This window comes from Megascapheus bottae, chromosome 7 (assembly GCF_031878675.1).
Source record: "Megascapheus bottae isolate mThoBot1 chromosome 7, mThoBot2.hap1, whole genome shotgun sequence".
Lineage (NCBI taxonomy): Eukaryota > Metazoa > Chordata > Mammalia > Rodentia > Geomyidae > Megascapheus > Megascapheus bottae.
In genome coordinates, this window is record NC_143515.1 from 34,929,074 (window position 1) to 34,952,773 (window position 23,700).

At 44.0% G+C, this 23,700-nt stretch overlaps 2 protein-coding genes and 1 pseudogene across 2 annotated transcripts; all 3 read left to right on the forward strand.

The window, feature by feature from the left end:
* Window positions 1–602: 602 nt before the first annotated feature.
* On the forward strand, window positions 603–9,414 carry Clec4f (C-type lectin domain family 4 member F). The gene is made up of 6 exons (XM_090336133.1): window positions 603–678; window positions 1,490–1,606; window positions 2,163–3,269; window positions 6,308–6,459; window positions 8,217–8,335; window positions 8,995–9,414. The coding sequence occupies exons 1-6, from the start codon at window positions 603–605 to the stop codon at window positions 9,143–9,145; spliced, it is 1,722 nt and encodes a 573-aa protein (XP_090192259.1). The 3' UTR covers window positions 9,146–9,414.
* A 2,591-nt stretch (window positions 9,415–12,005) lies between these two features.
* Window positions 12,006–17,800, forward strand: Figla (folliculogenesis specific bHLH transcription factor). The gene is given in 3 exon segments (XM_090337573.1): window positions 12,006–12,227; window positions 15,629–15,781; window positions 17,480–17,800. Coding segments are annotated over 3 exon segments (696 nt in total).
* A 3,102-nt stretch (window positions 17,801–20,902) lies between these two features.
* Window positions 20,903–21,237, forward strand: LOC150060608 (transcription factor BTF3 pseudogene; annotated as a pseudogene).
* The last annotated feature ends 2,463 nt before the right edge of the window (window positions 21,238–23,700 follow it).

The following is a 23,700-nucleotide window of genomic DNA, read 5'->3' on the forward strand; positions in this document are numbered from 1 at the left end:
CTTCAGCTCAGGGCATGAGCACTGTCCTTGGGCTTTCTCAAGGCCAGAGCTCTACCACTTGAGCCACAGCACCACTTCTGGCTTTTTTCTATGTATGTGGGACTGAGGAATCGAACCTGGGTCTTTGTGCATGCTAGGCAAGCACTTTACCACTAGGCCAAACTCCCAGCCCCCAGCTACAAGATTTTTAATGAGTAGTCACCTGCCCTCCCTGCCTCTACCTATCAACCTTCTCTGCACACTGACTGCTTAACCTGTTAGCCTTTTACGTCAGAGGAGCTGGGGCTAAGAATAAGGGTCAGATGCAGTTACAAAATATTTTCTCTATAAAACTGAGTCTTGCCCTTCCCCAAATTGACCCCTATAGATCAGAGGCTGGTGTGTGGGACTCTGAGGAAGTGCTGTTGGGAGGAGGAAGAGATGAGGACCCTGGGCTGAGCACCAGGCTCCTGGGATCCTGAAGGGAAGGGTTGTACTGGTTTGGGTTTCTGCAGAGTCAATAGAAAGGGAGGCAGAGCTGTGAAGTGGTCATGACATCATCAGAAGCTTATAAATCTGAGGTATCTCAGCTTGCAGGACAGTCCTTCTGCAGGCCAGTGATGATGATGGACTTAGAGATGAATGGTGACAGAGCCCATTTCTCTACAGACAACCAGTGTGTTTCCTTGCATCCCCGAGGTGAGAAAACTCAGGGCCTATCTTGTCTGTCTCCTTGCTCTGTAGCTCTCCTTGGCAATCCTTGGCCTGCACAGTAAAAAAAAAATATGAGTCAGGCAAAGGACTAGATCCCTGGGCAGTCCCGGTGTCTGCATAAAATCTTCCCAGCCTACTTTTACCTGGGACAGTAAGTACACTGGCAGGAGAAAGGACTCTGAGGGATCTGGGTTTGAACTCGCACCCTGCACACCCACTGAGCCCATGGAGGCCTCTGGAGCTCCAGGAGGTACCATTCATGGTTTCCCTGGGCATTCTGCATCACTTTATCTCAAGGAAGTTCAGGAATGGCCATTTTCAGAACATGAATGGCTGTGTTTGGGCACAATAGGAAGTTTCCAGGACTGTCATTGTGTGGGGACTAGCGCTGCAGCCCCCAAGAGTAAGGCTCTTGCCTGAGCCAGAGTACATGGGCAAGAGTGGCTATGGGTCTCCAGTGTGGGCTCCTTCTTGGAGCCTTTGTCTTGTCTCCTTCTTCCACCTTCCCTCCCTCCCTCTTTCCTTCCTTTTCTTTTTTCATTCAAATCACATTTCTGTGGCTTTCTACAACCAAGTTTTGTGCTCTGAGTATCACCACTGCCTTCTTGAGACTTTGAGTCTGGGGATTTTGGCCTACTGTGACTCACAGGTGGCTTTCTTGAATACCCAAGAGCACTTCCACCTCACTGCTGCATGTATGAGAAATGTGGTAGCTGAGCTTGTCCCCACTGGACATACTAAGAGCCTGGGTCAGACATGCCTACTCTCCTCTTAGACTCTGATTTCTCCTCTTTAGGACTGAATTCCACACCACTGGCATTTGCAGCCTCAAGGATGTCTAGACTTGCTCCGATTGCTTTGGTGTGCATGTCTGCAATTGTGATCTCCTGTTTCATGGCTCTCTTCATGGTGGGTGAGTGCTTAACTATCCTGAACTTCACTTCTTATTCCTGTAAAGAGCCTTAGGGGTACCAGATGTGCTTGAGTGTGATGAATGAGGCTTGAACCCTGGATCTGGGTGTATCCTTGAGCTCTTTAGCTCAAGGTTTGCACTCTACGATCTTGAGACATAATACCACTTCTGATTTTCTGGTGGTTAATTGGAGATTAGAGTCTCACAGCTTCTTGCCTGGGCTGGCTTTGAGCTGCAGTCCTCAGATCTCAGCCTTCTGAGAGGAGGTGTGTGCCACTGGTACCCCACAACTAGTTACCAGCCATTTTTTTTGCCAGTCATGGGGCTTGAACTCAGGACCTGGGCATTGTCCAGGTCCTGGGCATTGCTTTGGGCTTTGGCTTATATTCTCATGTGGACCCAGGGTCTGGGGGAATGCCCTGATCATCCAGCTGACTGAACCATCAGAGCTGTACAATGCATGTTTCTCTGGGAACCTGGAAGAACATTCTATTGGGCCCTTACAATCTCACCTACATAGGTCTCTTTGCCTGCCTTTTCTGCTTCCTCCCCCCAGAGCACTATTCATTTGACAGGGAGGCAGAGATGGAAACTACTAACCAGATATTCAAAGACCACATGGAGAATTCCAGTTCCTGGTACACAGAGATCCAGACGTTGAAATGTAGAGTGGAGAATGTCAGTGCTCAAGTCCAAGTGCTCATGGGTCACCAAGGAAATGCCAGTGCTGACATCCAGATGGCAAAAAGTACTGTGAAGGCTGCCAGTGTCTCGAGTTTTCAGACACAGGAGCTAACAAGTTCCTTGGAGGTGACTGAGGGGGAGATCCAGAGGCTGAAAGGAGATCTGGAAAAGGCCAATTCTTTAACTTCCCAGATGCAGAGTTTCTGCTCTGAGAACACCAGCACTGAGCTCCACATGTTGAGCAGAGACTTGAAGAATGCCAGCGCTGAGATCCAGACATTGAAGGCAGGATTGGAAGTGGCAACTGGCCAGGCCCAGTGGGCAAATAGTAGTTTAGAGAGTGCAAATGCTGAAATTCATGTTTTGAAGGGCCATCTAAATAGTATCAATGAATTAAGGACTCAGGACCAAGTTTTAAGAGGTAGTGTGGAAGAAGCTCAGGCTGAGATTCAGAGGTTAATGGGTAGTCTGCAAAAGGCAAATGCTCTAAACAACCAGACCCAGACCCTTCTCCAAATCAGGTTAGACAGTACCAGGGCTGAGACTCAGACACTGAAAAGTCACTTAGAAAAGATTGATCCTGAAATGAATTTGTTAAAAACAGAATTGGCAGCTGTTACTGCCCAGATGCAAATAGCTAACAGCCGCCTGGAGAAGGCAGATGCTCAGGCCCAAGGGATAAATGCAAAGCTAGAAAATACCCATTCCTTAAACTCCCAGATTCAAGTACTAAATAGTCAGCTGAGAAATGCCAGCAGAGAAATACAGACCATACAAACAAGAATGAGAGATGTTGCAGCTTTAAATTCCCGGACTCAGATATTAGAGAGCAATCTGCAGAACACCAGTGCAGAGATGCGGAGATTAAAGGAGGAGTTGAACAACACCAAAGCTCTCATGACCAAGATCCAGGAGGAGCAGAGTCATCTGGGAAACCTCCACATGACTGATGCTTTGCAGGAGCAGCTAAGGAACCAAAGTAAGTGACAGAGAGAGGTTCTGATGGGGAGGGGTCTTGAGGGAGGTGGCTAGAGTATTTTGTCCTTCAGACCCTTTGCTTAAATGTCTGTCCTTGTGGAGAAGATAGGTGCTTGAGATGGGACTAAACCCAAGGCAGTAGGTAGTGATGGAAGTGGTATCGGAGCATTATACTTTCTCCAAAGGTGCTTATGATCTGGCCAGTGACAAAAAAAATTGAATAAGGACTGTGTGCACTTATGGACTAGACACTGACTCCCTGACATCAGGAATGGTAAACATGTAGCTGGGGGTTGGGGGTTAATGATTATAATCCTAGCTACTTGGGAAGTTGAGATCTAGAGGAGTGAGATTCAAAGCCAATCTAGATAGAAGACTCCAGGAAACTCCAGGAAACTCCAGCTCCAATTAATGAATCAAAAGCTGGAGACATGATTGAAGTGGTAGTGTACCAGCCAAGCAAGCAAGCCAAGCAAGAGCTCAAGGCACTGAATTCAAGGCCCAGTACTGAAAAACACAAAAGGAAGAGAAATGATGAATGAACTGCTTACTAACTCTGAGCTTTATTTTTCTCATCTTAAAAGTAGAGACAAAAATATTTGTTTCACAGTGAAGATCAAATGAGGTGACATGTAAAGCAATTTAGGGTGGGTGCCATGGCTCATGCTTGTAATCCTTGCTATTTAAGAAAAAGAGATCTGAGGATGGAGGTTCAAAACTACGACCATGAGATTCTTTTTATCTCCAATTAGCTATCATAAATGCTGGAAATGGGGGGGGGTGGCTCAAGTGGTCGAGTACTAGGCCTTGAGCACAAAACCTCAGGGATAGTGCCTGAGTTCAAACCCCAGGACCTGCAGGTAAACAAAAAATATTTAATTAAGTTGTACAAAGGAGTTGCTATTTAAGAAAGCAGTTTATGAATACAGTGTATCTTGATCAATGACACCCATTTCAACATTCTTACCCATCTCCCCATCTTCTTTTTTCTTTCTTTCTTTCTTTTTTTTTTTTACTGGTTCTAGGGCTTGAACTCTGGGCCTGGACACTGTCCCTAGGCTCATTTTACTCAAGACTAGCACCACTTGAGTCACTTTCATTGTTTTCTGTGATTAGTTGGATCTAAGAGGCTCATGGACTTTTCTGCCCAGGCTAGCTTTGAACCTTGATCCTTAGATCTCACCTTCTTCAGTACCTAGAATTATAGGTATGAGTCGACTCAGTATCCAGCTTATTTTTAAGATTTTTATCTCCAATTAACCAGCAAAAAGCCAGAAGAGTGTGTGTGTGTGTGTGTGTGTGTGTGTGTGTGTGTGTGTGTGTGTGGAGAGCGAGAGAGAAAGAGAGAGAGAGAGAGCGAGAGAGCGAGAGAGCGAGAGAGCGAGAGAGTGAGAGAGAGAGAGAGAGAGAGAGAGAGAGAGAGAGAGAGAGAGAGAGATCTTTTGTGAAAAAACATCAGATGATAGTATATTGAGTTGAGTTGATGGCTTCTTTTTTTTGGTGGGTCATGGGGCTCGAACTTGGCCTGGAAGCTGTCCCCAACCTCTTCAGCTCAAGGCTACCACCCTACCCTTGAGCCAAGCCCTACTTGCCATTTTCTAGAGGTTAATTGGAGATAAGAGTCTCAGGTCCTTTTATGCCTTGGCTGGATCTGAATCTTGATCCTCAGATCTCAGCCTCCTGAGTAGCTAAGATTACAGGCGTGAGCTGCCATGTCAGTGAGTTGATGACTTTTGAACCGAGTCTTGAAGGATTAGCATTCATTTGCCAAGCAATTAAGTTCAGAAGTATGGAGACATGAAACAGCCTGGAGAAGAAGGGCAACTTCATGAAGTGAAGGCTAGAAGACTGGGCTCCAGCATTCTCCAGCATTCTATGAATGAAATCATAGCATGAAATTAGACTGTAATCCAGTCTAATTATAGACACACTACAAAAACCAAAATTTACTGTGTCAATTCACTCTGATATTTTACAATCTAAATATATTTCTTTTTAAAGTTTTTGGTCAGTGGTGGGACTTGAACTCAGAGATTCATGCATTGCTTACCTTTTTCACTTACGGATGGCCATACCTCCACTATGGCTTTTTGTTGATTAAGGAGAAATAAGTGTTTCTCAGACATTTCTTCTGACTTTTACTGTGATCCTTGGGTCTTAGCTGCCTGAGTAGCTATAATTACAGGCAAGAGCCATTGCAATCTAATACATATGCTTCCACAATTTACTTAAGGGCTGGAGAGTACAGTTGAATAACACTGACCTAGGGAGACAAATAGGCAGAGTGAGAGATACAGGCTGGATGGGGAAGGGCTTGGAGCTTGGGTTTTCCCTTTCAGAAATTTCAAAAAGGAAGCTCCTTAGGCAGTGTCCTGAGTGTGATTAGAAATAGAGGAGGCAGGAGAACAGTGATTTTACCTGCTGAGTCTGGGATGTTTGAAGGAGATTCATGACTCTCATCTCAGTCAGGAGAGAGGCCTGGTTTCAGGAATGGATCTGGAGACATGGGATATTGTTGGTTCTGGTTTCTACAGTGGGGTGTGTTTACATGAGACAACGTGAAGAAGAGCAAGTGTATAAACAGAAAGCCAGTCTTCAGCTGGTGAGAAGGGAAATGGGTGTTTTGAATATATGATGGCTACCGTATGAGCAGCTGAAATGGATGAGGATACAACCAGAAAATTAGGGAAGCTGAAAGGAAGCTATAAAACCTCCCAGAAAGGAGTAGGGATGGGATGGACAGGAAACTGTGGCTCTAGCAAATAGTGACAGTACAGACAGAAAGAAGACATGTGGAAAAGAGGGTTGACTGGTGGCACAGCTGAGTTCCCAGGAGGGGCTTACACTCCTGGATGCCTAAAGAGCTGCTTGCAGGAGGATTGGACAGTGAGATAGGACTACAGTCTCCTGGTCTTGCCCTAGAGCCCTGGGTTTGAGGAATAGTCTAGGATCCTGGACCTTAGCTCCGGAACAGAAAGGTTAGTGCTGGCTCACTCACTATCTGCTCCTCGTTCTCTCTCCCCACAATCTTTATTCCAGATCAACTTCTCCAGTTGGTCCTGGAAGGCTGGAAGGCCCACAGTGGAAACTTGTATTATTTTTCTCATGAGAAGAAGTCTTGGCATGAGGCTGAGAAGTTCTGTGTGTCCCAGGGCGCACACTTAGCATCGGTGACCTCTCCAGAGGAGCAGGTGAGGGATTGGGTGAGGGTGGAGTGGTCTGGGGTGTTGGTGGGTGACCAGATCTGGTGCTTTGCTTTGCATCCTTTAAGCAGTGTGGCTGAGGAGACCTCCAAGACTGTGTCAGGTGGGGGTTTTTGAATACTTATTTTATTTATTTATTTACTTACTTATTTATTGTAGAGTTGATATACAGAGGGTTATGGTTTCATGAATCAGGAAATGAGTAATGAGTACAATTCTTTTTGAACCATGGTTCCCCTTCTATCACTCTCTTCCGGTCCCCCATCCCCCATCCCCCATCCCCGGTCCCCACCCACAAGATATCCAGTTCATTTTCCACATAGTACTATTTTATTTGTTCACCCTTGTTTCACCTTTTCTGTGCCCACCCCGACCCTCCCAAATACAAACTAGCAAACAAGACAAAAAGAAAAGAAAACCAAACAGCACAATGAAAACTGAAAAACATCATTTCCTTTTCTTGGAGTTCATTTCATAGAATATTATTTTGTATGCTTATCTGCACATAGCTCTTGAGACTTTGTCCGCTGTTCCTATGCACATCCTTCTTTGGCTTCCTTATGTGAATGATTAGATTCTTATATAATTTATCATGTCACTGCATGCATATACATAAATGCATATATATAAATGTTATATGTATGTGTATATATTGAGCAATAACTCACACATGCTCAGTGATGAAAGAAGATGCCCAGGGCTCAGCAGAGGTCAGCAGGAAGGGAGGGAGGGCAGAGAGAGGTGCTACCAAGTAACTGCTCTCAAATGTTGGGAATGTTCATCCTTTTTGTGCCCCGGAGTTTTCTGATAGGCTTCCTTTCCAGCCTTCAGTACTGATGTGTCTGCGAACCCGGTGGCTATCAAAGGCTCAGGAGCAGGAGACCTAAAGCCTCTAGAGAGCTGATGTACTCCTCCATATTTGAGGGCTACCATAAGCAATATTGTCCCAGAAAGGCCATTTATTTATCTGATATGGGCCAAGGATTTTACCAGAACCTGTCAAATTATTAACAAGGGCTACAGTGGCTTTGGTCCAGTCAACTTACAGAATGATCCACTTCTTGAAATTCATTAGGCTAGTGTTATAGGGTCAGTGAAGGTTATGTATTTTTGTAAAACACTTCTTCCTCCGGGGCCGGGAGTTTGGCCTAGTGGTAGAGTGTTTGCCTAGCATGCACAAAGACACAGGTTCGATTCCTCGGTACCACATACATAGAAAAAGCCAGAAGTGGTCGCGCTGAGACTCAAGTGGTAGAGCTCAAGCTTTAAGAAAGTCCAAGGACAGTGCTCAGACCCTGAGCTCAAGCCCAGGACTGACCAAAAAAAACCCAAAAAACAACAACAACAAAAACCCACCACCAACAAAAACCCAGAAAAACCCCCACTTCTTCCCTCATCTTTTTTTTTTCTTTTCTTTTTTTGGTTGTAGTAGGGACTGAACTCAGAACTGCATGAATGCTAGACAGGTACCATTGACCCATACTTTCAACTCCCAAATGTATCTTTGTCCAAGTAAAGCTATATCCCTCGTCAAGAACAGGACTTTCTTATGGATAATCAGTATGAAAAAAGCTGGGCTTCTCCTGGGGGAGGGAGGATGTGGCTATTGCCCTAGGTCTCAAGGAAACATAGAAAGTGAAGGGAGTGGCCTAGAGAAGTAGCCTCAAGTCCTAGGACTAACGAAAAGACAAGCCTCGAGAACCAGGCTACTGGCACACAGGAACAGTCCTGCCTCTTCTCCACAGGCCTTTGTGGTACAATTCACAAGTACTGCACACCACTGGATTGGCCTCACTGACCAGGGCACTGAGGGTTCCTGGCACTGGGTGGATGGGACACCCTTTAACAGCGCGGGAAGCAAGGGGTAAGTCCAGTTGCTATACTATTTTGGCAGGCCTGGCTAGAGACTCTTATGTAGCCCTGTCTTGTGTGCATGTGTCCATGTGCAGTGAGTATTAGTGTTGAATGTGGTGTGTGTGGTGTATGATGGATAATGGATGTGTAGTATATAACATGTGATAGGTACGTGGTGTGTGTGGTACATGATGTATGTGTGATGTATCTGTGGTGTACATGTGTAGTGAGTGTGACTTCCTCCAGAGAGCCATGAGGAAAGCATAGGTCCTCTGGTGGACAGTCTGTTGGTGAGTATTTTCACTTTTTGAGGCTCCCCTGTGCTGGGCCTGTTGGTGTGTGTTGCCATAGCCAGCGGCTTTCTATCCCATGCCCTGCTTTCAGTGAGCACAAGGGCCTCTACCTGCACTGCACGGCCTCTGAGTAAGAATTCTGGGGTGGGGCTCCCAGCAGCATAGGCGTCTTTCTCGCCCAGATCTTCAATAACTACGGGAAGCCTCTTGAGCCAGCTTCAGAGTTCTGGTGGTCCTCACCCTGTCCCCATATCAGGGCCAGTCAGGGATGAGGGATCCACATCTCTGTTTCATCAGTATTGCCCCAGCTCCTTTTGCTGGTGAAAAGGAAGGGACACTTGGTATTTCTAGCAGAATAAAGTTGTGTTGTTTCCAGGTTTTGGGACAGAAATCAGCCAGATAACTGGCTACACAGGAACGGGCAGACGGAAGACTGTGTGCAAATTCAGAAGAAGTGGAACGACATATACTGCAGTGCCTCCTGTCCCTGGGTCTGCAAGAAGCCCATGGGCTTGGCTGTAGCCTGAGGCTGCCCAGAGCTGAGGGGTCACTCCTGTCTGCCCTGCAGGGCTCCACTCCACTATACTTCTCAGGGCCTTAGAATCCAACCTATTCTCTAGGGCTTTTCATTGGCCTTTTGTTATTTCTTGTTGTGGCTTTTTATTTAACCCTTTAAAACATGTTTGCTTTATGTAACTCAGTGGGGTCAATGACTCCTTAGGCAGAATCCTTTTCCTGCCTTTGTATCCCCTCAGCTGCCAGCACAGGCCTGAGAGCCTTCAGGTCTCCCATAAAGTCTCACTGAATGAACAGAGAGTTGTGCTCACTTGTCTCTTGTGACAGCAATCACAAATGTTTCTCTCTAAACTGGTTCTCTTTCCTCTTCTGTCCCTTTTGTCTCTAAATGTTTTACAGCTAGTAATTTTTACCTACTTTGTAGAAAACAGTAGAGATTTACAAAAGGCTCCAGAATCTTCACAAGGAATACAAAGGTCCAGGAAGTTCCGGCCATCCTGTCTGTTCTGGGATTTCCTTGGAGTCCAGATGGGACCAGAGCTGGACTTCCAGCCTTTAAACCTTTCTGAAGACTTATTTCATCCTGTGAGCTGGTCTCATATCATATTTAGACTTAACTCTGAGAACTGTGTCTCTGGATCCAGCTTCTTCCAGGGGTCTCCATTCACCATACAAGGGATTTAGCTTTCTGCTAACTCAGCTTAGAATGAGAATGTCTCTGTCGGCCTGTGGCTCTTCCTCCTGTGGGACAAGAGTAGACAGACATGAAGGGGACCTTCCTGCTAATGCCCCAGGATTAGTCCTCATGCCCGCTGTCCCCTTTCAGTTTCCCAAAGACATAGACAGAGGAACAAACTTCTCCACAGACTGACTGGAGCCATTTGGGGAGCCAGGAGTCCTCAGTTGACTTGGGGAAGTGGTCAGCTTGTCCCCTGGAGTGTCTGCCTTTCCTGCCTCCACTGTGGGAACACTATAAGCTACCACCAGCTGGGACATGGATTGCTGACAATTGCTAGTACATGAGTTTTGCTGCTGACATTCCAGTGCCTGAGTCTCCTCTTGGTCTGAGGACCCAACCTGATGGGAAATCTGGATCTTACGTGTGATTTAGGGAAGCACCTGACCCTCAAATAGTGAGTAGGCAAAGAAAGACCTCACAGTTGTCATGAAATGACTGGGTCTGGTTTTCTGGGGACAGAGCAAAGTTTGACAAGAATGACAGAGTGTATGACATGTTATACAATATGTGTTAACTGGATTTTGAGGATGAGGAAAGTCACTAGCTTAGAGAAAAAGTTCATGTTTGACTAATTAGTGCTATTGTTACTATTTTTGAGGCCGTACTGGGATTTGAACTCAGGGCTTTATGCTCGCTAGTCAAATGCTCTACTACTTGAGCCCTTGAGCAGAAGCAACAGCTTCTGCCCTGGAGCTCAAGCCACCCTCAACCTGGGCCCCTCAGGGTTTGCCTGTACAATAGCAGAGTTTCTATCTTTCTCCCTGGTTCAGGAATTATCACTGCCATCTAGCCATCACTTAAAACATGAAGGAGTTATGGGAGGCAGAGGAAATGTGGTTTGTGAGAAATGGACAGACTCAGGATCTCTCTACCTTAAAGCTTTGCCCTTTCTAGCTGAGAAAGTTTTTTTCTTTTATTTTGACTTTTATATCTCTTCTCTCTTCTTTGTGGAGGCATGCGATTTGACCTATTATTAACTGATCAAGGTACATTATATTCATGTATGGAATTCTCACAGTAAAACACCTTTGTAAAATAATGTACATGAATTAAGAAAATGACATTAGCTACAGTCTCTGCTCAGTATGGGGAGGAGGGATGCAGAAAGAGAGAAAGAAAGTGTGTACTGGAGGTAATTTTTCTTTAAAATGACACCTAAGAGTTTTCTCATTTCTATTGAAAATACTGAATGACAAAACACACAGTGGCAACAGAAACCAAGATGGGCTGGGGGTGATAGTTCATGCTTATCATGCTAGCATTCAGGAGGCTGACATAGAAGGATGGTAAATTTAAGGCCAGCTTGGGCATCATAGTGAGACTCTGTTATCTCTACCTACCCCCCAAAGTTTCAAATAGTCTGGGGAAAAAAGTAATGAAAATGATAATAGCTACGGCATGGGGGCGGGGGAGGGAGTTGAAACGAATGTGAGATTCTGTGGAATCTCACTTGAAAGGAGCCAGATACACTTGGTTACTGTCTTTGTAACATTTTGGCTTTTATTTAATTCAAAATGATTTTCCAATAATGTGTATATTCATTTTTTTCTGTATAAACGTATATTCACATCCATGTGTACAGATATATCTAGAAACTCAGGCCTCAACACAGGCTGATTGAATCAGAATTTGTGAGGGGGAGGGAATCAGCGTGTGGCTTTCAAAAAACCACTCCTGGGCCTAGTGGTAGAGTGCTTGCTTAGCAGGCACGAAGACCCGGGTTCGATTCCTCGGTACCACTTACATAGAAAAAAAGCAGCAAGTGGTGCTGAGGCTCAAGTGGTAGAGCTCTAGCCTTGAGAAAGTCCAAGGACAGTGCTCAGGCCCTGAGCTCAAGCCCAGGACTGGAAAAACAAACAAACAAACAAACAAACAAACAAACAAACAACCCCCCCAAAAAACCATCACTCCTGCCCCGCCCCATCCCACTCTGAGGACAACAGCCGGCAAACTTGAGAACTTGTGCGGTAATTCAGTGCAGTTGGGCCAGGCCCCGCCCGCCCCGCCCCACACCTGCCCCCCCCCCCCCCCCCCCCCGCCTGCGCCTCGTGCCTGTGCCGCACGTGCGCGCCTGGCGCTCGCCCAGGTGCCTTCGATAAAAGGTGAGTGGCGCCTGCGGGGCGAGTGTCGCCATGGACGCTGTTCCGGAGTCCGGGTCCGCGGTGCCCGTCCTCCTGGTGACTCCGCAGCCCGAGGTGCTGGAGGAGGTGCTGCACCAGTTTTTTGGGCCACTGCCCCAGATGGCCGCCATCTGCCGGCTCAAGCGGCTGCCCTCCGGAGGCTACTCGTCCACCGAGGACCTGGGCTTGGTGCTGGAGCGCCGGCGCGTGGCCAACGCCAAGGAGCGCGAGCGGGTAAGGGTGCCCGGGCTGCTCCTGCGTCCGTGCTTCGTGTGTGCACCCAGGAGGGGGCCGGCTCCCCACCCGACACCTCAGAGCTTGTAGATCCCGGGCGCACCCCTAACCGCCTGCGCACGGCTCCCTCCGCCACGTCCACCCCGGAACCCTGCTCCCCGCTCCAGCTGGCCCCGAGAATGACAGTAGTGGCCGCCAGCCTCTGACCCCCGCCCGGAACCTGTGCCAGCCCCCAGGAGGGTAGAGGGAGCCCCTCGGCCCGTGTCTTAAGATTCTCAGCCCGTGGAGTTGCCTTTAGGCTCAGCTGCAGGCCCTCTTTGAGAGCTGGGGTGCAAATGGGACCCCAGCTGCTTTTCTGTACTGCTTCATCATGGTCTCAAAGCAAACACAGGGTAAGGAGGCCTGATGGAAACTCTTTTTTTTTTTTTTTTTTTTTTTTTTGCCAGTCCTGGGCTTGAGCTCAGGGCCTGAGCACTGTCCTTGGACTTTCTCAAGGCTAGAGCTCTACCACTTGAGCCTCAGCACCACTTCTGGCTTTTTTCTATGTATGTGGTACCGAGGAATCGAACCCTGGCCTTCATGCATGCTAGGCAAGCACTCTACCACTAGACCAAACTCCCGGCCCCTGGAAACTCTTTTTTAAATTGAAAAAAACCAACAAAAAAGAAAATCCAAACGAAGCACAATATCCCAGTGTGCATTCAGACTCTCCACTCAACAGGAGAAAGTAGCTTCCTGGTTATAGTGGGTCTGACCCTATTTAATCAACTGGTAGCTTTTAGGAGCTCTTACAGCCCTTGGCCCCAGATTCATCAGGTCTGAGCTCCGTGTTGACATAGGATTTGGGCTGGTTCCCACTGAGGTGATCCCAGAAAGGGCAGGGCGAGGCTGAGACCAGGAACATGGTGTACGTTTATGCCCAGGGTTGGAGAAGTTCTACTGGAGATCTTCCTAGATGCTTAGGTATAAGCCTCAGTGAACTGACTGGAGGTTTGCATGGGAAAGTGACAGAAAAGGACCAGAAGATGTAAGGGAAACAGAGAAAAGTCCAAGAGTGAAGTACACTTTTATCAGACACTTCATCAAAACCTGTGATCTTGTGAACCGTGACTTGGTTGCCCTAAAATGATCTAATGGGATCTAATATTTGAAGAAGCCCTATGGTGAAGGAATTGCTTCCTTGAGAGAACTAGTTTTGGGGTTGGAGGTGTGGCTCAGTTGTTAAAAGTGCTAGCCAATGAGCAAAAGCATCTAGTACTGAATTTGAATTCCTGGCTCAGGCCCCAAAATATCAGTTTTATCCACTAAAGTCTAATGACCTATACTATTCTATGATGACAAAATTAGCACACCTGGAAGATATTGAAGTACCTGAAGAGGGAATGGAAGTGCTTATACCACAGGCATATGTGGTGAACATCTTCATCTATATCCTTCTAGTCCTTTCTTCTAGATGACATGTATATAATTCCACACAATTGTGATCATTTACTGAATAATTAAACTTTTTCACCCAGCACTATCAAAAGCATATCCTCATCTTTTCTTTCTCTTTCTTTGGTGCCAGTCCTGGAGCTTGAACTTGGGCACTGTCCCTGAGATTTTGTGCTCAAATTTCTTTTTCTGCTCACCCTACCACTTGAGACATAGCTCCACTTCCTGGGTAGTTGGGAGATAAAAGTCTCACTTTCCTGCCCAGGCTGGCTTTGAACCCTGATCTTCAGCTCTCAGCTTCCTGAGTAGCTGTTACAGACATGAGCCACTGGCATCACACTCATAAGTAGTCCTTTATGTAGTAGGATTTTTTTCCTTGCCCATGGCTGGTGTTCTACTACTTGAATCACACATCTGGTCAATTATTTTACTGGTTAATTGGAGATGGTGTCTCACTGAAATTTTCTGCCAGGGCTAGTTCAAACTTTGCTACTCAGATGTCTTTTGGCAGAATAACTTTTGATAGAAGAGTTTTAATATAAGCAGACCATAAATTATTGTTGTATTTCCCTGTCACAAGAATGTGTGATGTTTGTTGCTCTTTTGCTATTATACAAATGTGTATGTGTTGCAATTGCCTTAGAATAAGAATAAAATAATAGAATTGGAATTACTGAACCTTACAATTTCAAGTTTTTGTTCTCTCTTGAGCTTGCTAAGTAGGCTAAATTCTACTATGGGAGAGACACTTCTAGTCCTTTTGCTTTCTAATTAATTTCCAGACAGGGTCTTGAACCTTTGGCTAGGCTGTCCCTGGACTGAGATCTCCTATTTTAGTAGCTGTGCAAGAGATTGGAATTCAATGTGAGATCTTCCTTACTGCTAAAGTGAGAATTATAGGTGGGTCATTGATGTAAACCTGTAATGCCAGGTCAAGCTCATGATTTTTGGTACAAATTGTCCAGTTGACTTCTAAAATGATTTCTAATATCTATCCTTATTATAAAGTACAAGAATTATCTCTCATGCTATTTTTGATGCTGGATAGGATAAATAATTATTAAAATTTTGCCAGCTTGGCACATGAAAAATAGTATCTAATTTTCATTTGTATTTTGATTTGTTGAAGTTCAATCTTTCAACTCTCTTCTAGTCACTGAGTTCTGTGAATTAGCTATGTTCCCTGCCTGCTTGGTCCATGATGGGAGAGGCTGTTAATTTTATTGACTCTATTGGCTTTTTTTAGTATATTTTGGCTTTATGGTATAGTAGGAGCCCAAGTCTTCTAGGGGATGGTTATAAGAAGTCTGGCATCAGTGCTAGAGTATTAGACCTTGTAGAACAAGGAAAATGGATGTCAGCATGAACACAGCAGTTTGCATACTTGTCTCTGTATCATTAACTCATTGGGCAAGGGGTTGAGTTGAGGGTGCAGTGGTAGGTAGGTATGGGTACATTATACTTATTAGAAACACTACCACTTGTTGAGGACTTTAAATGTACCAGATCCAAGTAAGGTATTTTGTGTGTACATTATGTCACATAATTGCCACTACCCCTAAAGATAGAGGGTGTTTTCCACCTTGCAGATTAGCAGAGGCTTAGCAGAAATGTCTCAGACACTTTTACAAAGGTTAGTAAATGGTGGAGCAGTGTAGTTAATGGCAACGTTTTGTCCGTACTAGTCTTGTATTGAAAGGATAATGCAGTGAGTATGTTATCAGTGGAGGAGGAATGAGGTCAACATAGACACATCTGGCCTGTGCACCTTCAGAGATGAGAGAAACTGCTTCTCTTCCCTTGTAATGAACTTCAGTGTAGGAGAAATGTGACCTTTTGGCCTGTGGCAGCTTAGATTCACTGACCAGAGAAGAGAATGTGGGAATCCATCCCTCAAACCCTGTGGCTTTGGGGAATATCTGTACAAGTTAGCTGTTCATTGTGTCACTGTACCTTTTGTTTTCTAGATAAAAAACCTCAACCATGGTTTTGCCAAGCTGAAGGCTCTGGTGCCATTTCTACCTCAAAACAGGAAGCCTAGCAAAGTTGATATCCTTAAGGGTGCAACTGAATACATACGAGTTCTCAGTGATGTTTTGGAAGGAACCAAAGACTCAGAGGTAAAGGCTTAAGAATTTGGAACAAGGGTAGCCACCATCTATTGAGCCCTTTCTATGTATAGTTGGCATGCCACATAATTTTCACGTATTTCCCAGGTAACATAGTCCTGAGTGACGGGGACTTGCTCAAGTGATAGAGCAGCTGCTTAGTAAATATAAAACACTACATTCAAACTCCAGTACTGCAACAACAATAACAAAAAGAATAAAAACAAATCATCTTTTTTATGATTCCCACGTGATAAAGGAGGAAATCAAAATACAGGTGGGGGTCAGATAGCTAAAAAGTTTCAGGACTGAGATTTGAACTCAGATTTAGATGAAGATAGCCAGGTCCCTTCACTTTTCAGGGAAAACTTTGAAAACTTTTCAGTTTTCAGGAAGAAAATTTTTCCTTTTCATTTCTGTTGAATCTTTTATGAGACTTAAGATTACAGTGCAAGCTTCCATAAAAGCACTTTGTGGAAGATTTTTTTCCTGTGAGATGACCATCCACCAGACAGGATACAGGACAGGGTTTTGTGTTAGCCTGTGGGATGGATGGTGTGAATGAAGCTATTTTGTTAACTACGAAGCTCCCTAGCATCACCATCACCGTCTGCTAGGTTGGTGTAGAAGGCAGTAGATGTCCATAGGTAATAGAGGTTGTAGACAGGTTTATTTCACAAAGAGGCAAATGCTGAAAATAGAGGGGCTGAAATAGATCTTTCATTAGGGGCCATAAAATATGAAGACCTAAGACCTCCAAAATGAGCTCTATGTGACACCATTAGCAAGAGGGATTTATTAGAGAGATCAGGGTAGAAGATGGAGCTCTAACATGGAGGAGGGCAGACGTGGGAAACAGGGAAGTAGGAGATACTACAAAGACCAAAGAAGGCCAACATGAGAAGGCAAACAGGTCTGGTGTTTGAAAGATGGAAAAGAAGTGGTTGATCGAGAGCACATTACTGGTAATTATCTGCAGTTGAAGCCAGGGGAAGTGGTGAACTTCAAGTCCATTCAATCTACTTTGAAAATAAAAGAAGATCAAAATAAGTGGAAGAATATTTGTGTGTGTGTGTGTGTGTGTGTATGTATATGTATGTATGTATGTATGTATGTATGTATGTATGTATGTATGTATGTATGTATGTGTGTGTGTTGGGGAGGGGGTGTGGGAGAGACTCTGAGGATTGAACTCAGGGCCTGAGCTTACTGTGAAAAAAATTTTTAAAGTGCAATGTTATCACGATTAGGAGCAAATTAGAAAAGAAACATAAATATTCTAGAAGCATGTATCATATAGTCTCTTCCTTTGTCCTTGTCTTTAGGTAACCAAAAATTTTTTTTTCAGTGACAGGAATAAGCTGTTCTGTTGACCCAATTGGATGGTTGGGTTGTGGCATCATAGAGTTTAGAGCTGCATAGGAGCTACCTTCGTGTTCACTTTGCCTTGTGTAATGAAAGTTCTACGTTCTATAAGGCATTCATTACAAAATACATGATTTTTTCATGCCATAATATTTTAAATTCTGTTGTCCATTGCCCAACATATTGAGGTTATAGAACAAAATTCAGTTCATTAAATAATACCTCAGAGCTTGTATATGGCTCTGATGATGTAAATAAAACCATGTTAGAAGTTTGAAATAAATTGATTTATGTCTTTGAAAAGTCTAACATGTTATATTGCCTGACAATTAATATGGTTTCTAGAAACAGGACTCAAATGTGCAGAACCATAGCAACAGTACTTCTGATCCACAAATGTCCTTGGCTAGAGAGCTATCAAGAAATATCCAACATAGCAGCAATGTCATTGTCTTGAAGAATGAAGAGGAAGAGCCCTGGCAGTGGTGAGCCAGCTTGCACAGTGACTAGATGTTATTTCCCTGGATAATGAATCTGGTAAAGGATTCCTTCCTATATAGCCATGTAGATGTCAAAAAGCTAAAAATATATATGATAAAACATTGTGTAGCTCCTCTGCTACTAGTGTGGCATTTTCCATGCTCAAACATGATTAAACCAAGATAATTTGGGGGAAGGACCTACATGGGAAGTAAGCCTGATAGTTTAGAAGATTATTACTGTTCCTAAATTAACTGGTAGGCAGCTCTAGGGGAGAAGAATTCCTCTGGAACCATAAAATTAATACAGACCTAAGCTTATTTAAATAACCTTATTTAACACATCAAAGGGCTTCCTGGACTTGGGTCTTATAGCAAAAGAGAAGTAAGCAGCTTGCTATACATAAATACTCATGATGATGCTATTGCAATTGTGAAAGAATGGGGATCATAAGGGAATATTTTCTAAATAATAACAGTGTAATATACTGTAGTAAGTCTTACTATTTTGTCAAACTAGAAAGGTAGCTAGAAGTAGCCTACTTCCCAAGTCCAGAGGATAGTCTTTTGCCCTTGATGTGCAATAGAGATCCACAAATGAGGTTTCTCACTCTAGCCTATCCTGTCACAAATGCCATTGAAATAAGAAAGGCTATGGGCAACTGAACCAAGAATACTGTGAAAGGACCTTTACTTTGCTGGGAGGGATATAGGAGTGCTGTTGTTAGAAATGTTGGTTGGTACAAGCATTTTAGAACAGCAGATGAAATGCAGACTCTGGAGGTAGATTGCTGAAATTTGTACCCTGGTATACCCTTTGCTAGCTGCCTGCTCTTCACATGAGCTGGTTAAATGGCTCTTATCCTTAGTTTTTTCATCTGCAAATGGAAATAGTGGTGACAACTAGTACATGAGATAGCAGTGAGGTTCAACAATGATGTCCTGTCTGGTGTGTCCATGTTCACAGTATCACACTTGCTTGACCTCCCAGGAGCCATCAGTATTGTATTGATTGTTCCTCAGCACCAAGTCCAAAGCATTCAGCTCTGTTTGTAGCAAGTGAATGGGGTTTTCTTGCCTGGCTCTTACTAATGTTCCACTCTGCTCTGACAGCAGTGGACTTTACCTTGCATTTCTGATCTGATTACTGTGTTCCAAGGTTTCCATGAAAGTATATACACAGTCTATATTATTCTGGCCGTTTGAGATGTAAACCTTCTTAAGTTACTACTATGCTAGATGTTAAGGCAAGAATCCAACTTGTATTCAGTATCATTATCATACTTTTCCTGCCATTCAACTGGGCCTGGGCTAGGGTAGGAGCTCCTACCATAGTACTAGCCAGTACGAATGGAAACTTTTTGTTTCACACGAATAATAGATCCTGTGTGTTGGCTACTTACACATCAGTTTAGAGTGAGAACTAATATTTTCCATAAACGATAGAAACGTTCTCACTGGAATTTTTCTCCAGCCTTAATCTTCCCAAATATTAGGATTATAGGTGTGCATCACTGTGCCCACCACCTCTTTGTCTTTTTAACCTACAATTAATTATTGTAATTAATTAGCCTATAATTAAAGATTAATTGTTAATTAGAAGAGTCTGCCAGTTCTTAGGCTGAACAAAGAATAAATTATATACTTTGAGAGTTTTTACTGGCCATTCGTTTTTTCAAAGCTGACTTCCAATGCTTGGTTATAAAGAGTCACAATTTTGCAGGAGCATTTCAGGATTTTTATGTGTTAAGGATTTATCTTTTTTTTCTGCCAGTCATGGGGCTTGAACTCTAGGCCTGGGTGCTATCCCTGTGCTCTGCAGCTCAAGGCCACATCCCTACCGCTGAGCCACAGCCCTACTTCCCATTTTCTAGTGGTTAATTGGAGATAAGAGTGTCATGGTCTTCAGTTCCCCAGGCTGGCTTTGAACCTTGATCCTCAGATCTCAGCCTCCTGAGTAGCTAGGAATACAGGTGTGTATTACCATGCCTGGCAGGATTTATCATATTTTGACATCTAAATCCTTGGTTTAAAATGAAAGAACTGTGGCCAGGCGGGCATTAGTGGCTTACATTCGCAATCCTAGGATCAGCAGATCATGGTTCTGAGCTAGCCCAAGTAGGAATGTCTGTGAGACTCTTAAGCTTCAATTAAACACACACACACACACACACACACACACACACACACACACACACACACACACACACACCCACCCACCCACACACACACACACACACACACACACACACACACACCCACCCCCCGCCAGAGCCAGAAGTGGGGGCCGGGAGTTTGGCCTAGTGCTAGAGTGCTTGCCTAGCATGCACAAAGACCTGGGTTCAATTTCTCAGTACCACATACATAGAAAAAAGCTGGAAGTGGTGCTGAGGCTCAAGTGGTAGAGTGCTAAGCCTTGAGAAAGTCCAAGGACAGTGCTCAGACCCTGAGCCCAAGCCCAGGACTGGCAAAAAAAAAAAAAAAGCCAGAAGTGGAGCTGAATTCAAGCCCCAGGACTGGCACACACACATGTGGAAACACTAGCATACAAAAATTACAAATGTAGCAGAGGAACTTCTTTCCTCACTGAAGGCATATTTGCCAACCTATGACTTGTTGCACTTACTTCATGTGGATTTCTTTCAAGTGAGGCCATCTTCCTTACATAAAATCACAACACAATCACAAACAGCAGGCAGTTAGTATCCTTGCGTTCATGTTTACCACTAGTCTCCGTAATGTCCTACGTAAGAATAAAGACTGAGAATCATGAATTGCATCTTGTCGTATGTCTTTAATTTCCTTCAGTCTTGGCGTTTCTGTGACTTTGATGATCTTGACAACTTTGAAGAATACTAACCAGTAGTTTATATAGGATGTTGCTTGGTGTTCACTGATTCCTTCTGATTAGATCGTACTTCTTCCTTGTCGTGGCTTAAAAGCAATGGAGCCAGCGGTATTGAAATAGCAGGCCAAGATTCTTCTTTAAATTGTTTCCCAGTTCCAACCTCCCTGTCTGCCATTCTGCATCCCTGTGTGTGTGTGTGTGTGTGTGTGTGTGTGCCTGTGCCTAATCAGCTGGTCTACACGAGACCCCCTGAGTGCCAACCCTAGTCCCCTGCAGGACCTCATTTTCTGCATTGACAGGGTGAAAGAAACTATAAAGAACCAAAAAAAACCACCACAAACTGCAGGCACAAGTGCACATTGGTGGGAAAAGAACTGCTCATAGAAAGAAGGTGGTTCATAGAACAGCTACAGCAGATGACAAAAAACTTCAGTTCTTAAAGAAGTTAGGAGTGAACAATATCTCTGGTATTGAGGAGGTGAATATGTTTACAAACCAAGGAACAGGGATCCATTTTAACAACCCTGAAGTTTAGGCATCTTTGGCAGCAAATACTTTCACCATTACAGGCCATGCTGAGACAAAGTAGCCGACAGAAATGCTTCCTAGCATCTTGAATCAGGTTGGTGTAGACAGTCTGACTAGTTTTAAGGATCCTAGCTGAAGCTCTGCCCAAACACTCTGTGGATGGAAAAGTACCACTTGCTACTGGAGAAGATGAAGTTCCAGATCTTGTGGAGAATTTTGATGAGGCTTCTAAGAATGAGAGAAACTGAATTGAGTCAACTTCTGAAGAAGATACTACTTGAAGAAGTTACAGGAGCTGCTATTTTATATTATGATTGCTTTTTAAAATTCTTTTGTCTATGGATCTGATAAAATCTAAATTGCTTTAATATTGGGCATTGCAGCTCTTTTCAGTTTTTGCTTATACACAATTCATTCTTTGTAGCTAATGAAGCTGATAAAGCCTGGGAATAAAGGTTGAAACAGAGGTTAATAAAATTGCCTAGTTAAAAAAAAATGTTTCCCTCAGGTATTTGTCATGGCAGTGAAAAGTCTAACACTACTGTATCTTCTGATTGGCCTGTCATTATCATTGCTTGATCACTTTTTGTCAGAGGAGATCCCAATAGCTCTTGAAGTGAAACTGCTCATTTTCTAAGAATATGCCTGGCACCTCTCCTCTCTATATCTGGTGGATCTCCTCACTATATAATTATATAGCTGTTATATAGTGATATATCTATCACTTCATGGGCTTTGTCATACTTTACACTTGACAAGAATCCTCTCATTGCTCTTAACATTCACTTAGGTCATTCTCCCACTCAGGCCTTGATGCTTCCTCACACATGGCTGCCCTGAGACCTCATTTTGGGTCACTGTGGCTCCTCCTACCTCATTGTCACCCAGACACAGTGGCATTAGGCATTAGGACTGATTTGCTCAGGAATGGGAAGAAGGGAGAGAAATCATTTTCTTTGAAGTTCTTGCTCATGTATCCATTTTTTTCCAGCTAGTGTTTTATTAACACAATTGACTCGAAACTTCTCTTTGTATGTGAATTGAGTAGTTTTTCGCATCACCTTTTACTGACTTTTAAAAAGGCCTGTATTTTACAGTCAGGAACCAGGATAGATCCGAGATAAAGGGACCGAGGAAGCAACGCCCAGGCTAGGGTTTCACAATCCTGGTCAGATATCCTGACAGGAGACCCCATGATAGCTGGTATAGCCCATTGGGAAGAAATGCTCATTGCCAGATAGGTTTAGAATTTAGGAAGCAGTTCTTTCCACCTTCAGTTTGCAAAAGTGGTACCCTTTTTGTCTTCAGGGAGGAGTTGGGAGGGAATTTCTGGAGTTGGTCAGGATGGGCATTCTTGTCAATTTGGAGATGGGGTTGGAACAAGCTGTGCAAGATCAACAACATTCCTGGGAGGCATGCTTAATGGATATGTAGAAGAATCTGCTGATGGCAGGGAGGGAGATTAGCTTCTGGGGCCAGAGCAGGTTTACTTGGCAATAAAAACAGTGATGTGTGGAGAAAGACCAGGACTGTGAGGCCCACAAAACCACACATCTGTTCCTGATAGGGATAAGGACTCATTGCAAGGTCTGGGAGATGTTTAATTTAAAATAGGGAATTGAGATATAGGTATTTTGTTTTGTCATATTATGATTGGGCTTTTGGTGATTTCCTCAAGCACTCTCATCTACTTAGGAGGTATAAAGATAGGATCGGCTCAGGCTTTTATGTCATTTGTGACTCTAAATTGTGCTCAGAGTTACCGGTGATATAGAGGCTATAGACTATGTCCCTGAAATAAACCACCCTCAATTTTGGTCTGGGATTCTGAAAGTACCTGGGTTCCAGGAACTTCGGAGAGGGATATGTGATTGAACATAATTGTCTAGGAACTTGAGTGTGCTGCCAGAACACTTCTAAGTTTTTGCATGTTACAGGCATGGTACTTGAATGAATTTTAACAGAAAGAAGCTTGTGTGAATAAGGATTCCTACTACCCCCTCTCTAGGTTGCTATAATCTGTGAAATTAGTCTTGGGGACATTTATATTTTAATAGCATTTCAAGCTCTGAAATAAAGTGGTCTGACTCATTGGAAGAATTTATTAGCACTATGGAGAAGGCCTGAAGCCTCTTTCATCTTCCAGCTTATACTTCTCCCAGATAGCTAAATGTGATGGTGCAAATTCTTCCCCAGTCATATATTTGAGATTTTTGGTGATACTGGTGTTTGAACTCGGGGCTTCATGCTTGTTAGACAGGTAGATATACTTTGAGAGACACTGTAGCACACATCTAGCTAGTGTCTAGGTTTTTTGTATAGGAAACATATATTTGATTGTCCAGAGTTTATTGGCTGATTGGGAGTGGGGAGAGGGCTATGTTCTGATGAATTTTTATTTTTCCAGTCCTGGGGCTTGAACTCAGGACCTGAGCACTGTCCTTGAGCTTTCTGAAGGCTAGAGCTCTACCACTTGAGCCTCAGCACCACTTCTGGCTTTTTCTATGTATGTGGTACTGAGGAATTAAACGTGAGTCTTCTCACATGCTAGGCAAGAACTCTACCAGTAGGCCAAACTCCTGGCCCCTCTGATGAGTTTAGCCAGCAGAATGAGTTGGCAAATTGAGCTTCCCTTAAAAAAATTAATTGTTAAGTAATTGTGCGAGGGGTTTCAGTTATACATGTTCGTTTGTGAGTACAATGCATGTTGA